This window comes from Papio anubis, chromosome 7, assembly GCF_008728515.1.
Source record: "Papio anubis isolate 15944 chromosome 7, Panubis1.0, whole genome shotgun sequence".
Lineage (NCBI taxonomy): Eukaryota > Metazoa > Chordata > Mammalia > Primates > Cercopithecidae > Papio > Papio anubis.
The window spans coordinates 114,721,981-114,737,178 of NC_044982.1; the positions used below are offsets into that span (position 1 = coordinate 114,721,981).

Here is a 15,198-nt window from a genome sequence, read left to right on the forward strand (position 1 = left end):
AAAACATTAATTTCAATATCGATTTGTCTATTTTACTTTAAGATTATCATAAACACCAAGCCATTCTATTTTTAGGAAGATACATTCTTTTTGAAGTGTTAGGAACCACAATAACTATTTATTCTTAACTTTAAGTCCTAAATGACCAGTATGTATATTAGTAGATAACTGGACACAGTGCAAGGTCAGACGGGTGACTGAGTGTGGCAGAAAGGGCAGTATCTCCAGCAACTACAGATGGATAAATAAATCACAATGAGTCCAGATAAAGGATTCTGATACAACCATTAAAATAATGCTTATGAGTACTTGATATCATGTGCAAAAGATTAAGATACAGTGTTTTAGAGAGAAAAAAGGTGGAAAAAATAGATGGAAAGCATGACTTCAATCATGCATACAGATGCTTCCACTTTATACTTTTTTTTTTGTTTTTTGAGACAGAGTTTCACTCTGTCACCCAGGCTAGAGTGCAGTGGCATCGTGATCTCAGCTCAGTGCAGCCTCAACTTCCTGGGCTCAAGCAACCCTCCCACACCTCAGCCTCTTAAGTAGCTGGGACTACAGGCATGTGCCACCACGCCCAGCTAACTATTTTGTATTTTCAGAAGAGATGGGGTTTTGCCATGTTGTCCAGTCTGGTCTCAAACTCCTGAGCTCAAGTGATCCACCTGCCTCAGCCTCCCAAACTGCTGGGATTACAGGCGTGAGCCACCGCCTCTACTTTATACGTTCTTGTTGAAGTAGACGTATTACTGATTCCCCCCACCCCCACACCCTCTTTTTGGATATCTGGCCCCTCCTCGAGTCTTTGGAAAAGGCAGCACTACAAATCCAGGGGCAACTATGGAACTCCTACCCCCACTGCTGAGCAGATCAGATTCTCTATCCTGATAACTGGAAATGACACAGAGTGTTCAATATATTTTTTGAGGAGGAGCATCTGTATGGAAAGGTCCAGTAACACTGGGACCAGGGGTACTGGGAGGGCAAGCCAAAGCCTTAGAGGCTGGAGGAGCCTGGAGCACGTGCTGAATGCCCATCTGCAGAGCAAAGCACAAGCATGGAGCAGAAGTCCACAGTGAAGGCCTGCAGGAGAGAAAAATAACCTCCCAGCCCAGTCCTTCCATGGTGTGGTCCTATTTTGAGTTCTGTACTTGAATGTCTGTGAGGTTGCCTATTGTATTCTTAACACAAATCCCTCTTAAGCCAGTCTACTATAGGTAAGATAAGTGTAATGGCTTGACTTGGCTGGAGTGCAGTGGCGCGATCACGGCTCACTGCAGCCCCAACTTCCTGGGTTCAGATAATCCTCCCACCTTAGCCTCCTGAGTATGCTGGGACTACAGGCATGTGCCACCACGCCCAGCTAATTTTTTTGTATTTTTAATACAAAACAAGGTTTCCCCATGTTGCCCAGGCTGTTCTCCAACTCCTGGACTCAAGATACATGCCTGCCTTGGACTCCCAAAGTGCTGGTATTAGAGGTGTGAGCCTTGACTTTGAAATATATGTTGTACACCACGACCAGCTTTGACTTTGAAATATATGTTGTACATCCAGTCAACAGCGAAATCTGAGGGAACACCAAATACGAGGAGAATGAGAGAAGAGATACCTCCAATTAAAGGAGTTGGGAAGCTTGAAAATGTTTTAAATAGTCACTGTAGGCTGGGCACAGTGGCTCATGCCTGTAATTACAACACTTTGGGAGGCCGAAGTAGGTGAACCGCTTGAGCCCATAAGTTTGAAACCAGCCTGGACAACATGGCGAAACTCCATCTCTACAAAAAATACAATAAATTAGCCAGCATGGTGACCCCTTTGGTCCCAGCTACTTGGGAGGCTGAGGTGGGAGGTCGAGGCTACAGTGAGCTGAGATCACACCACTGCACTCCAGTCTGGGCAAGAGAGTGAGACCCTGGGTTGAAGAAAAAAAGTCACTGTTTTGGGGTTTTCTGGATGAAACCTCTGTTTCCACTGGAAAAAAAAAAAAAAAAAAAAGCAGGGGTGGAGTGGGTGGTGATAGTATTTATTACTGATTCAAAATCATAACCAGATACTTAGAATAAATAACTATATCTCTTGTTTCAAAAATCAACCTCAGAATTATTAATAGTTAGTTTTATTGGATTTTTTTTTAAAGCTGTGCTGGTGGTATGAAAGACTTTGTTCCTAGCTGAAGGAGCAGTCAAGCCTGTAATCAGCAACATAAGCACAGGGTAACTGGAGTCTGTATTTTATATAAATTTCAGGGAAGTTAAGGAAGATTAGTCTGAAAAAGTATGACTATGGGTGACTATGTATCCATCTAATGATTTCTGCCAGTTACCATCCAGACCTCTTACGGGAAGGCCTAATAACTTCTTCAACTTATTGGAAACAACTATTTGACAACTTTCCCCCAGATGTTAAGGTTCATTTATGTGAAGGGCTCTTCCTAAATCATGCATAGATACTGTGGGAGGAGTGCAAAAGCATGCACCCTTCCAAAACCAAGGCAAAAGCAGGGGTACTTTGCAAAGGATTCAATATTTTAGCCCAAGAGAACATTAAGCAACAAGCTCTTTCCTTCTATAGTGGCAGTGTGGACTCTAGAATTAGAAATTGCTTTTTGCAAGTTTTCGCTTAAGTATTTCACTGCCTTTCTGCTGAGCTGTTCTATGGAAGAGGGCTGTAGGTAGCCACGGTGCCCAGGTGGAACAGCATGATCCTAAAGCCCTACTTACACAAGGAATCGCAGCGGCCCATGGCCACGTGGTCAACCAGCCAGCCCAGAAGATCTGCAGATGCAAGCAAAAGCACACCACATTGACCTGCACCCTGCATCTGGACCCATCTGGCCCATGGTAAGGTGTCCCACAGTGAGGTATCACACCAAAGTACAAGCTGGCAGGGGCTTCAGCTCAGAAAAGTTAAGGGTGACCAGCATCCACAAGAGGGTAGAATAAGTCCACCACGTCCCTGCGGGCCAATGTTCAGCACCTGAAGGAGTAAGACTCCAAGCTCAACCTCTTCCCCAGGAAACTCTTAGCCCCCAAGAAGGGAGACAGTTCTGAAAAACTCAAATCAGCCACCCAGCTGACAGGACCAATAATTCCCACACAGAATGTCTATAAGAAGGAGAAAGTCAGACTCATCACTAAGAACTTTAAGGTATTTGCCAGTCTTCACATGGCCCACATCAATTTTCAGCTCTTCGGCATATGGGTAAAAAGGGCCAAGGAGCCACAGAACAGGATGCTGAAAAGGAAAAATGAAGCCCTACTGGGGACTTGCAATATATCAGCAGTAAAGCTGGGTCTCCAAAAAAAGGAAAAAGCAGTTAACCAACAATCTCTCTGGGAGTTCAGAACTCAAGTCCAAGAAGTAGAAATGTGACTATCTGTTACAAGCTATTTTTCATATCATTGTTGTAAAGAACAACATGTTTACAAGTTCCCAGGGTGCCACAGGAAGAACACACAAAACCAACCACAAACCTGACTTACAGGGAACCACAGATAAGTGAGGTGGGTAGAGTATTGTAAAAGATGTATGTGAACCCTCTTATAAAAATAATTTCAAATATTGAATAATGCAAGTACATAAGAGTTACCAACACCTTGACCAGGCACAGTGGCTCGTGTCTATAATGCCAGTGCTTTAAGAGGCCAAGACAGGAGGATCACTTGAGACCAGAAGTTCAAGACCAGCCTGGGCAAACCAGTGACACCGTGTCTCTATTTAAAAAAAAACAAAAAACAAAACAAAACAAAAAAACAAAAAACTTACCAACACCTATGGAAGAGGCAAGGTTCCACACTGTGTGCTTGCCCATGGCAGACAAGGTAAGAGATAGACAAGTTGGGCAGGAAGCTGGGGTCAGGACCACTGCCCTCTACAGGTGGCCCGCAAGAAAAGATATGGGGTAGGTAGGCTCATACACTGCAACTTTGTTAACATGAGAAATCAGGCATCACATTAACCTTCCCTCCTCTCTTCAGAACCTTATGTTCATAAACACTGTTATATGAAAAAGTTGCCTTTCCTTTTCCTTGTCTTTTCTTTGCCTGGTCCATCTCTAGGTAAGGATTTCTTCCCTCACTCACCCTAGCCTCCTCCATGCCCTCACCTGTCTGACAATGCTCTGGATCAGTTTGTCCATGGTAAAGGCAATGTAGGCATGAATGGTGAACATCTCTCTCAGTGAATCTTCATACTGTGATGAGTCTATGTTGCCATCCAGCAGGCTCCGCACCATGTCCAGGAAAGCTGGGTAATAATCTTCTACATCAACATCCACTGTGGGAGAGATGGGATAGGTGAGGCCTTACCTTGCTAAGAAAAGACTAGGGATAGAGTACAGGGCAAATCCCACAGCTGGCCTAAATGGCATTTGAAAGTATGAACGCCAGGTATTCAAAACGTACTCACTCATTCCAGTGTAAACAGAGATGAATTCTGACAGGTGACTACAATCACCAGCACTATCTATCAGAGAGTGACTCTGCAACTTTAACAGCGGCTTCTAATATTCTGACTGACCATGCTAGAAAGATCGTTCTTTATGGTACTGCTGGGCCATTTTAGCAGAGGAAAATATCCTAGGGAAGCCAGTCCTTCAAAGAGCTGTTGGCTCCCCTGCTGAGAGAGGAACCTGCTCTCCCAGACTGCACAAGAGCATTCCTCACATGGGTCACTTGCTCATAAAGCTATTTCAATGAAGCATAAAGTACAGATGAGAAAAGGCAGACACAGCCATACTCCAGCACTGGGAAACCTCTTGGGAACAGAAAAACAGGAGTGCAAATTAAATCCTTTATGAATAATGAAGTAATCTGCATTTGTCAAAGTCCTTTTGTTTAAACATGGATTTGCAACATTGTATTTCACAAATTGCATTAAATCATCTGTACTTACTGCACATGAATCATTTCAACCACTAGCTAGAATAAATCTCATCAGTTGTTAGAGACATTTGGCAACTAGCAGAGGGCACAAGGAATGTTAGAGAGTTTTGCCTTTAGTTTACTAAAGACTCATTTATATAAAGTTCGAAAATAGACAAATCTAATCTCTAGTGTTAGAAATCAAGAAAGTGGAAAAAGGATTGGTTATCAGAGTACTGGTTATGTTTCGTTTCTTGAATACAGGTACGTCTAGTCTGTAAAAATTCACTGAGCTTCACAATTCTGATTTGTATACTTTTCTATATATATATGCTGAACCTTGTGTGTGTGTGTGTATATATATATTTTTTTTTTTTGTAGAGATGGGGTCTCACTTATTAACCAGGCTGTTCTCAAACTCCTGGCCTGAAGTGATCCTCCCACATCAGCCTCCCAAAGTGCTGGGATTACAGGTGTGAGCCACTGCACCCGGCCTATACATTGCATTTCAACAAACAGTTGACTAAAACGAAAAGAGTTACAAAACCAACTATTTGTCACTGACTAATTGGTTACTTGCTAGTCGTGTTTGTGCTGGGGAAAAAATGCTAGGAGCAAAACCGAGTTGTCTCCATTTATCCAAAGTCTGATGAATTCATTAAAAACAGGCAGAACAGGACAATTACTGTTTAAAAGAGGCAACTGGCTTGAGTTTCATCACAGAGTATCACATTGTTTAGGTCCATAGAATAGGTATGGGCTTTAGACTCCAAAATATACCACTGCTATGAAAACTGCTTTTATGCCAGAATGAAGTCTTGAGTCCAAACAAGCTATGGTAAATGTGAGGGTTGGCATTATCAGACAAGACAACATTACATAAAGCCTCAAACCAGGTTAAGTCCATGGCCAAGCCAGGAATAAGCCATTTTATTTCTAATTTCTACCCAAGTAGATTGAATCACCACAATGAGGTCTAAAATTTATCTTTTTCAAGCTAGGACTAGTCCAGATAAAAGCTTTCAGAACTTCCAGTGTCATTAGCTCCTCAACAGATAGAAGGCTAAGGCCATATCTGGGCTTCCTACATCAGCAACACTTTAAAAAAAAAAAAAGATACACTCCTCAGATTGACTATTTCCTTAAGAGCCCAGAAGAAATCCTTCATGAAAAAGCTTTTGGCTCATAGCTCAAGTACTTAATTTATGAAGTGAACTGGAAGCAGGCAGTACAAAATTACATAAAGCACATGACAGCGTCCTGAACCCTCACTTACTTTCCTTTTCCTGGGTTCTACATCTTTATCCCTGTCCTGCCTGTTCTCCATGTCTCACATCACCTCTTGAGTTCCAGTCTCCTTCGCATAAATTATTTCTACATATTAGGAATGAGCCATAAACCCTACTGGTTAAATGGAAGTCCTGCCCAAAAATATGAGAAAATTCTGTTTTAAGCACTAGGAATTTATGTTCTGTCATGGATTGAAATTGACTCTGACAGTTTAGTCTCTATCTGTACTTTGAAACAGCTGGCAGTAACCCAGAAATCTGCCATTTGACAAATTAACAGCGATACCCCTTTCCCTGGTATGTCCACACCACCAACCACTGACCAAGTGTCCATGATCTAAGCCCTGCATAGGATACTTTGCACAAAGCAACAGCACAAGGCAACTAGCATCTCCATTTTTCAGATAAACAGGTTCAGAGAGTTTAACCAACTACACAGACTCTAAGGCCTGTGCTCTATTAATAAAAGAAGCAGTCCCAAGTCTAGGTAGCTCTAAGGTCCTCAACCTCACACATCCTCTGTAAATCAAAGGTCTCAGCACTCACTAGGTTCTTTGAGACGTAGCTGAATGGCAGGGCTGTCACTCTTGTCTCGCTTTATGCCCAGCACTTCCCGTTCCCATTCTCTCTCTCGGTTTTCTTCTTCAATTTGTCGTTCGGCTTGGGAACAAATCCGTAGCAGCCTCAGGCAGAGAATCTGGTGCAGTCGCATAAAAATATACCAGTTGTTATTGACATAGAAGAGGTTGTATACTTCATCCATTCCTCTTAATTTTTGAGCTGCTGTGTTACTAAACAGTAACTTGGACTTAGGGGGACTGCTCCCAACACCATTGTGCTTCTTAACTGCCCCTGTGGCTTCATCTACATCCATCTCTTCTTCTTCCTCTTCCTCCACATCTGATAGATCACCTCTTTGGGCAAAGAGCAAATCTGGAATAAAATGATGCATGATTTGTTTTATCTTATACTTGTCCTCCTTCTGAATGCCTGTCTGCCTCTTCACATGGTGGATAATCAGAGCAGCAGCATCTTCCAGTATTTGTTTGTCTTCATACGCAAGTGAGAGGTGTGGGCCAACAGGTACACCAGCATTCTCCTCCGTAGCCTGCTCTTGCCTCTGATGGGACAGAGACACAAAAATATTCTGTGAGGTGTCTACAGCGACAACATGCCTACGAGACCACACCAGCCATACATCCCATTATCAACTACAGTGTCTATGTTTTTCTAATAAAAAACTTAGGACCTGGGGTTGGGAGCAGTGGCTTACACCTATAATCCCAGCACTTTGGTAGGCCGAGGAGGGCGATCACTTGAGGTCAGGAGTTTGAGATTAGCCTGGCCAACATGGTGAAACCCCATCTCTACTAAAAATAACAGAATTAGCTGAACATGGTGGTGGGTGCCTGTAATCCCAGCCTTCGGGATGCTAAGTCAGGAGAATCACTTGAACTCATGAGGCAAAAGTTGCAGTGAGCCAAGATCGTACTGCTGCACTCCAGCCTGGGCAACAGAGTGAGACTCTTCTCCAAACAAAAAACAAAAACAAAACTTAGGGCCGAACCGTAACAATAATTTTGTCCCTCTTCCAGAAACAAATAGGTAATGACGGAGATGTGGTTTGATGTCAAAATACAGGTACCTTCTATACACCAATGACTTACAGGGCGAGTGGGACAGAACTGGAACCATCTTTCTTTTTTTTTTTTTTTTTTGACAGGGTCTCGCTCTGTCACTTAGGCTGGAGTGCAGTGGAGCAATCCTGGTTCACTATAACCTCCATCTCTCGGGTTCAAGCCATTCTCATGCTTCAGCCTCCTGCGTAGCTGGGATTACAGAAGTGTGCCACCATGCCAGGCTAATTTTTGTATTTTTGTTAGAGATGAGGTTTCACCATGTCCCCAGGCTGGTTTCGAACTCCTGGCCTCAAGTGATCTGCCCACCTCAGCCTCCCAAAGTGATGGGATTATAGGCGGAAGCCACTGTGCCCCGTGGGACTATCTTTCAAAATTCTGGACTAGTATTTATATAGAGGATATGATATGAGGTCTGTAATTTACTTCTGGGGTGGGGGTACGGAGGGTGACAAAGTAACATCAGCAAAATATGGAGGATTAAGTTTATTTATTTTATTGATTTTGAGATAGAGTCTTGCTCTGTCACCCAGACTACAGTGCAGTGGCATGCTCTCAGCTCACTGCATCCTCTGCCTCCCGGGTTCAAGACATTCTCCCACCTCAGTCTCCCAAGTAGCTGGGACTACAGGTGCACACCACCATGCCCGGCTAATTTTTGTATTTTTAGTAGAGACGGGGTTTCATCATGTTGGCAGGGCTGGTCTCTTAACTCCTGACCTCAGGTGATCCGCCCGCCACGGCCTCCCAAAGTGCTGTGATTACAGGTGTGAGCCACTGTCCCCGGCCTGATTGAGTTCACATAAGAGCTCATTTTACTATTTTTAAAATTCAGGATCACCCCACTCCAGGAACTCCCAATTGCACTGCATTTATGTTTCTATCCATCTGCTAAAACTGAGACCATGTAAACCAGAATTGATTGCTTATTCATCTCTGATCCTAGCTCCTAGTACTATTTATAGTTCTAGTAGGCATGCTGAATAAGCAAGGATTACAAAGAGTTTGGTGGTCAATGACAAGTTTTGAAGCTATAGTAAGGAGAGATGGGACTATATGAATACAAGGTATTGTTTGAGGGAAACAGGCAGTGGGAGAAGTGGAAAATGGAGGCAGGAGGTATAAGTTGAAACCAGGATAGTAAACTAGGGAACTAGTCAAATAGCTTAGGTATAAAGGTAAAGTTTAGATTTAAAATAGTAGAATGAGGAATAGAAAAGGCTATGACAGCTATAAAGCAGGAATCAACAGGTCTTAGAGAGTCTCACCTGCATTTAACAAAGGTAATTTCCAGAAATCAAAGCTGTGCTAAACATAGACTAGAGTCCTCTCACAGATGTAGAAAACCCCAGCTCACCTCATCATAGATACTCTCAATCTCATTGAGTAAGCTCTTAGACCTCAGGACCTTTGTGTCATTCTGTTTAAAGTTGATCCCCTGGTGGTCCAGAGACTTCAAGTAGTATTTCTCATTTTGTTCTCGCCATACTTTGTTAAAGCCTCGCTGAGCTTCTCGCCATTCTTCCTCTTTCATCTTCAACCTAGTGAAGTGGGAAGGGATGGAAACAACACATGGGAATTCAGAGGGTTTAGAAGAAAGAAATTTGCCAGGTTTACTTTCTTTCAAGAAAAGTCAAAGCTATATTAGGTCTGTCAAAATTATTGGCAACTTGGGATGTTATCAAACCAGTCTTGAACTCTGTTTCATGAGGAAATTACTTATCTAAGACTTATTTTGGGGAAATGAGTTATCTCAAAGTCAAATAATTTACCTAGAATGGTTACTTATCAAACAGCATTCCAGGGAATACCTTTGAGATGTAAGTATTCCTTGCAAAAAGAGTTCTTGTTTCTCTGCTGTAGGACTTTGTAAAATGTTCACAATGCTAATAGAAACACAGAAGTCCAAGAGCAGAGAACTTGCACAGTTATGTTCCTCTGGATACAGTCTGGAAAGTTCTGATCAGAACTGATTCTAATAAACCAGAAGAGAACAGGCTAAGACAAAGAAACAGCACTAAAACTGAAGAATAACCTATATTTCAAAAGCCAGAAGTTAAATACTACAGGCAAGAAGAAGAAACCATCAATCTGTGCCAGCTCTTGAGGGGAAGATGAGGGAGGACAAATAAAATCTGGGTATTTGTGAACTGTGCAGCAACTAAGAATTAGTTTTTACCAGATGATACTGAGAGAACCAAGCTCCTAACAAAGGATTTACAGTATGGTCAATAATGACATGGGGCTGGGCATGGTGTGGCTGGTGCCTGTAATGCCAGCACTTTGGGGAGGCCAAGGCAGGAGGACTGCTTGAGCCCAGGAGTTAGAGGCCAGCCTGGGAAACATAGCAAGACCTCATCTCTATTAAAAAAAAAAATAAAATAAAAATTAGCTGGGTGTGGTGGTGTACTCCTGTAGTCCCAGCTATTCAGGAGGCTGAGGTGGGAGGATCACCTGAGCCTGGGAAGTTGCGGCTGCAGTAAGCTGTGTTCTTACTACTGCACTCCAGCCTGGGTGAAAGAGAGAGATCTTGTCTCAAACAAACAAACAAACAAAAAAACCACAAAGATGTTAACAACAGTTAGTCCTGAGCGTGGCAGGAACATGGGTGGTAATTATCTTCTTTTCTGTATTTTAAAATACTCCCCCAGGGTTGGGGAGAAAGAGAGGTCTCATGGGACAACCGGGTTGAAAATGAGAGACTTATTTAATGGGACACTGAACCAGTAATGAAGTACACACTAAAGCACTAAGGGCACATTTGCTCAGGTACCTTTTAAGGACAATCGGAACAGCAATGGAGGGATTCTTTCTCAGACCATCAATGATGTCAGCTGCTTTATCAGCATATATCCTCTGGAGTGCTTTTCTATGGATGACTTCTGATGTGCCCCCAAGGGTGTTGTCCAAGCGAAATTTGGCTTGTTCCTCAGCAGACAAGCGGGAAAGCTTCTTCTGTATTGCTTCCAGAACCCGGATTGTTGCCAGATTGGTCTCTAAAACTACGTCAAGCTGAAGAGGAAGACAAAGAAGGGTATGCTCAGGACCCAAATCAGAATAGAATAGAGTAGTGATTAGAAAAATAAGGTAGGGAGTCAAACTCCTTGGATTTGAATCCTGGTTCTGCCCTACTAGCTACATAAGACTGTTTCTTTATCAGCAAAATAGGGATAACAGCACCTATTACTCTCACAAGCCTATTTCTGGATTAAATTATACAATCCACATAAAGTATTCAGCGCAATACCTGGCACATAAGAACCACAGGATGAAGCTGGATAAACGGTAGTTATCACCACCACCACCTGCACCGTGTGCTTTGCTTAAGACTACTGATCTTAGACCGGAGGAACCTAACAAGAGATGACTTTACTGATACTTTCCCCTGAACTTTCCTGAATTGCTAAGATCCGTTATGAACAAACAATAACAATCAAAACAATACCAAAAGACGGCTCTGTCTTGAGAGGTTTTTTAACTTGAAATATTTAAATATATTCAAATACTAAAATACTCAATAGCCTTGTTCCACATTCAGTAATAATAAGAGCAGTGACTATCATACCCTAAGGAGTTCACTGTTGTATCTGCGGGTAATGATTTAAATTCTTATTGGACTCCTAAATGAACAGTCTACAACCAAATGTTTGCAGAAGTGTTCCCTAAATTTTCTTGTTTTGGAAATGTGGTCATCATTTTGTCAATACTTCTGGCCCCTCTTGCTCTCCAATTACCGACAAAAAATGGACTAACTTCCTGACTCCCTTATGATTGGATAGGGTCATGTAACTAGTTCTGACAAATGAGTTATGAGTTGAGAAGAAGTAATGTTTATCACTTCTAGGCTGGAGCATTTAAAGGTGTGAGATCCTTCTGAGATCTCTTTTCCTCCTAGTGACTAGCAACAATCATAATGGTGGCAATCCCTTGGCCTGAATCCCCAAGTGATTCTGATATGCCAAATCCCCTGGTAAACATCAATGTACATGTAGAATGATTAGAAATTAAACTCAATGGCTTTACAAGTCACTCAGATGTGGGAGCTGTCCGTACTGAAGCATTACTAACCTATCTTAATTGGTAAACATGTTCCTTCAAACTCGCTCATCCCACCAAATCTTAAACACATGCTTACCCCACTTCTTTCATCTTTGCCCTTGTAGTCATAAATGGGAAATGAAGTTGCCTCTCATTTGGAAGCATACCAGTTGAGAGGGGATAGGAACATTCTGTCAAAAACAGATGCCAAGCTCTGCTAACTCATCAGCTAACCTTACTAAACATAAGTAAGCACTTACTAAACATAAGTGCTTGCTTTTTTTTTTTTTTTGAGACAGATCTCGCTCTGTAGCCCAGGCTGGAGTGCAGTGGCGCAATATTGGCTCACTGCAAGCTCCGCGTCCCGGGTTCATGCCATTCTCCTGCCTCAGCCTCCTGAGTAGCTGGGACTATAGGCGCCCGCCACCGCGCCCGGCTAATTTTTTGTATTTTTAGTAGAGACGGGGTTTCACCGTGGTCTCAATCTCCTGACCTCGTGATCCGCCCGCCTCGGCCTCCCAAAATGCTGGGATTACAAGCGTGAGCCACCGCGCCCGGCTGAAATGTCTTCTTTAGCTTGATAGCACTCCCTATGGAAGTTAACATCTGTCATGATTTAGTTTTCTGCAAATAGGTGCAACTACTTATAAATGCTGGGGCAAAGATGGCCAGCCACCTGCCAGTGGCCAGGCAGCATGTGGCTCTTAATTAAAAACACACCAGAAACAGCTGAAGCAAGTGTGAGGATGGAAAGCTGGCAAAGAGCTAAAAGAGTACTTAAAAAAAAAAAAAAAAAAAACAAAAACAAGATACCTATCCATACAAATAAGCACAGCCAGTCAATTTAATGTAATAGATACACTAAATAGGATACATGTCATTTTACCTCTTTAGACAAACCAGACTTCCCTTTTTTAAAATGATAATGTAAACCAGACATATAAACACATTGGGGATTTTGAGCCCACTTTCAGTAGTCCCCCTCCTGATACAGGTGGTATGGCGCCCTCTACCACCTCATGTATTCACTCCACTCTTCCCTTCCTAACTACTTCAAAATAAAGTTCCTGGGACAGGCGCAGTGGCTCACGCGTGTAATCCCAGCACTTTGGGAGGCCAAGGCAGGTGGGTCACTTGAGGTCAGGCGTTCAAGACCAGCCTGGCCAACATGGTGAAACCCGTCTCCACTAACAATACAAAAAAAATTAGCCGGGTGTAGTGGCATGCACCTGTAGTTCCAGCTACTTGGGAGGCTGAGGCAGGATAATGGCTTAAACTCGTGAGGCAGAGGTTGCAGTGAGCCGAGATCACACCACTGCACTCCAGCCCGGGTGACAGAGCAATACTCTGTCTTTAAAAAAAAAAAAAAAGGCCCTAATTTAACCTTCTTTCAAAAGGAGCCAATCAGGCCAGGTATGGTGGCTCATGTCTGTAATCCCAGCACTTTGGGAGGCCAGGGTGGGATGATCACTTGGGCCCAAGAGTTTGAGACCAGCCTGGGTAATGTAGTAAACACTGTCTCTATAAAAAAACAAAAAATTAGCCGCAGGGGGTGGGAGGCAAGGGGAGGGAGAGCATTAGGACAAATACATAATGCATGTGGGGCTTAAAACCTAGATGACGAGTTGATAGGCGCAGCAACCCCCATGGCACATGTATATTTATGTAATAAACCTGTACATTCTGCACATGTATCCCAGAATTTAAAGTTAAAAAAAAAAAAAAAAAATTAGCCAGGCATGGTAGCACATGCCTGTAGTCCCAGTGACTTGGTGGTGGGTAGGGGTGGGGGTCTGAGTGGGAGGGTCATACTTGAGCCTGGAAGGTTAAGGCTGCAATGAACTGTGATTGTGCCACTGCACTGCAGCTTGGGCAACAGAATGAGACCCTGTCTCAAAAAAACAAAACAAAACAAAACAAAACAAAGCAATCAATACCAGAAACATGAAAGAAAAATTCCAGTTCTCATAACAGAGCTGGTTTACTAACCATGGCAAGATACTTGCTAAGGGTAATGATACATACAGATCTTAAATAATTTAAAAACAGTTTCAAGAAAGTACTATAAACCTTAGGATGCTGATTTTCTTCACCATGTAAAACACAATAATCTTAAAATGCCATGCAAAATCAAAAGAACTATTATTCAGTCATCAATGGACAATTTCAGTTAAAAGGGCTAGCTAAAGTGGCCTAGATAAGTCACATTTGCCATAAAACATGTACTAATATATTTGACCAATGCACAAAGCATGGAAAGTACCACAACAAGCATTTACCACAGAAGAATGTGAGCCTCTGGCTCTTCCATCTTAATACCCCTCAGAGATAGGTATTAAGATAGTCTTTCACTGAGCATCTCCCATATCCCCCAACTTCAAATGCCAAAGAAGCTTGTACCTCAAAGCGCTCATCTTCACAACGATAAATATGTTCTTCATATTGAGTCTTCTTGGAACTCACAAAGGTGGAGTCCTCAGACCACGAAGGGAAGGAAACCCAGGTATCATTTAAAACCTTTGGGTAGAAGAAGAGAGACTGAAACAAAAGCCTAAAACAGCTTTCTGGTGATTAAGCATTCTCAATAAAAAGACAAAACTCTAGCGGAGAAATAGGCAACTAACATTACTTCACAAATTTCACCTTTAGCAAGTTTACAAAAAGGTATTAGTAAGAAAAGCGTTCTGAATATAAGTGGAAATATAATTCCAGTGCTTTGGGAGGATGAAGCGGAAGATCACTTGAGCGCAGAAGGAGTGACCCTATCTTTACAAAACTAAAAACTTCTATTTTTACATTTTTAGCTGGGTGTGAAGGCATGTGTAAGTCCCAGGTACTTGGGAGGATCATTTGAGCCCAGTAGGTTGAGGCGCTTTGAGCACTCCAGCCTGGGTGACAAAACAAAATCCTGTCTCAAAAACAAACAAAAAAGTAGAAAACATTTTTTTTAAAAAAAGGACTAAAAGCGTTCTTAATTTCATCATTCATATAAATTCTCAATCCTTGGTACCACCACTCCCTTCTGGAAAAAGCTGAGGACCCAGGGCTGATCCTTGTTAGGGAAGGAAGGCCTTACCTCTTTACAGAGAGGAGTCCTTCCTGTACACTTGGGCTGCTGGTAACTCTTTGGTAAGGCTCGATAGCTGGAGCCCAGTCGTTTACAAGAAGCATAATCTATCTCCATAGCAATGCCCTCTGTAGCTCGTTCCTTTGGATAAGTTTCCAGATGTACAGACTCCTTATAGCCCAGAAAGTTTTTAAACCAATTAAACAACTCAGGGAATTTCCTGAAGAATCAAACCAAAAAGTGACAAGCAATTAGGGGCATGATGCAGTTATCCTGAGGTATGACTACTACCACCT

General features: G+C 42.5%; 1 protein-coding gene and 1 pseudogene across 3 annotated transcripts in view; one reads left to right on the top strand and one right to left on the bottom strand.

Annotated features, from left to right (window-relative positions):
• SIN3A (SIN3 transcription regulator family member A) overlaps window positions 1-15,198 on the bottom strand; it is an 87,413-nt gene that overhangs the window by 16,843 nt on the left and 55,372 nt on the right. For all 3 annotated transcript variants that reach the window (XM_031668485.1, XM_031668484.1, XM_031668483.1), the window contains exons 11-16: window positions 14,912-15,122; window positions 14,236-14,352; window positions 10,571-10,809; window positions 9,155-9,338; window positions 6,707-7,280; window positions 4,115-4,284 (exon numbers count right to left, since the gene is read on the bottom strand). In XM_031668485.1, coding sequence (XP_031524345.1) covers window positions 4,115-4,284; window positions 6,707-7,280; window positions 9,155-9,338; window positions 10,571-10,809; window positions 14,236-14,352; window positions 14,912-15,122 — 1,495 coding nt within the window. The remainder of the gene's footprint in view (window positions 1-4,114; window positions 4,285-6,706; window positions 7,281-9,154; window positions 9,339-10,570; window positions 10,810-14,235; window positions 14,353-14,911; window positions 15,123-15,198) is intronic.
• LOC108584110 lies at window positions 2,708-3,381 on the top strand (annotated as a pseudogene).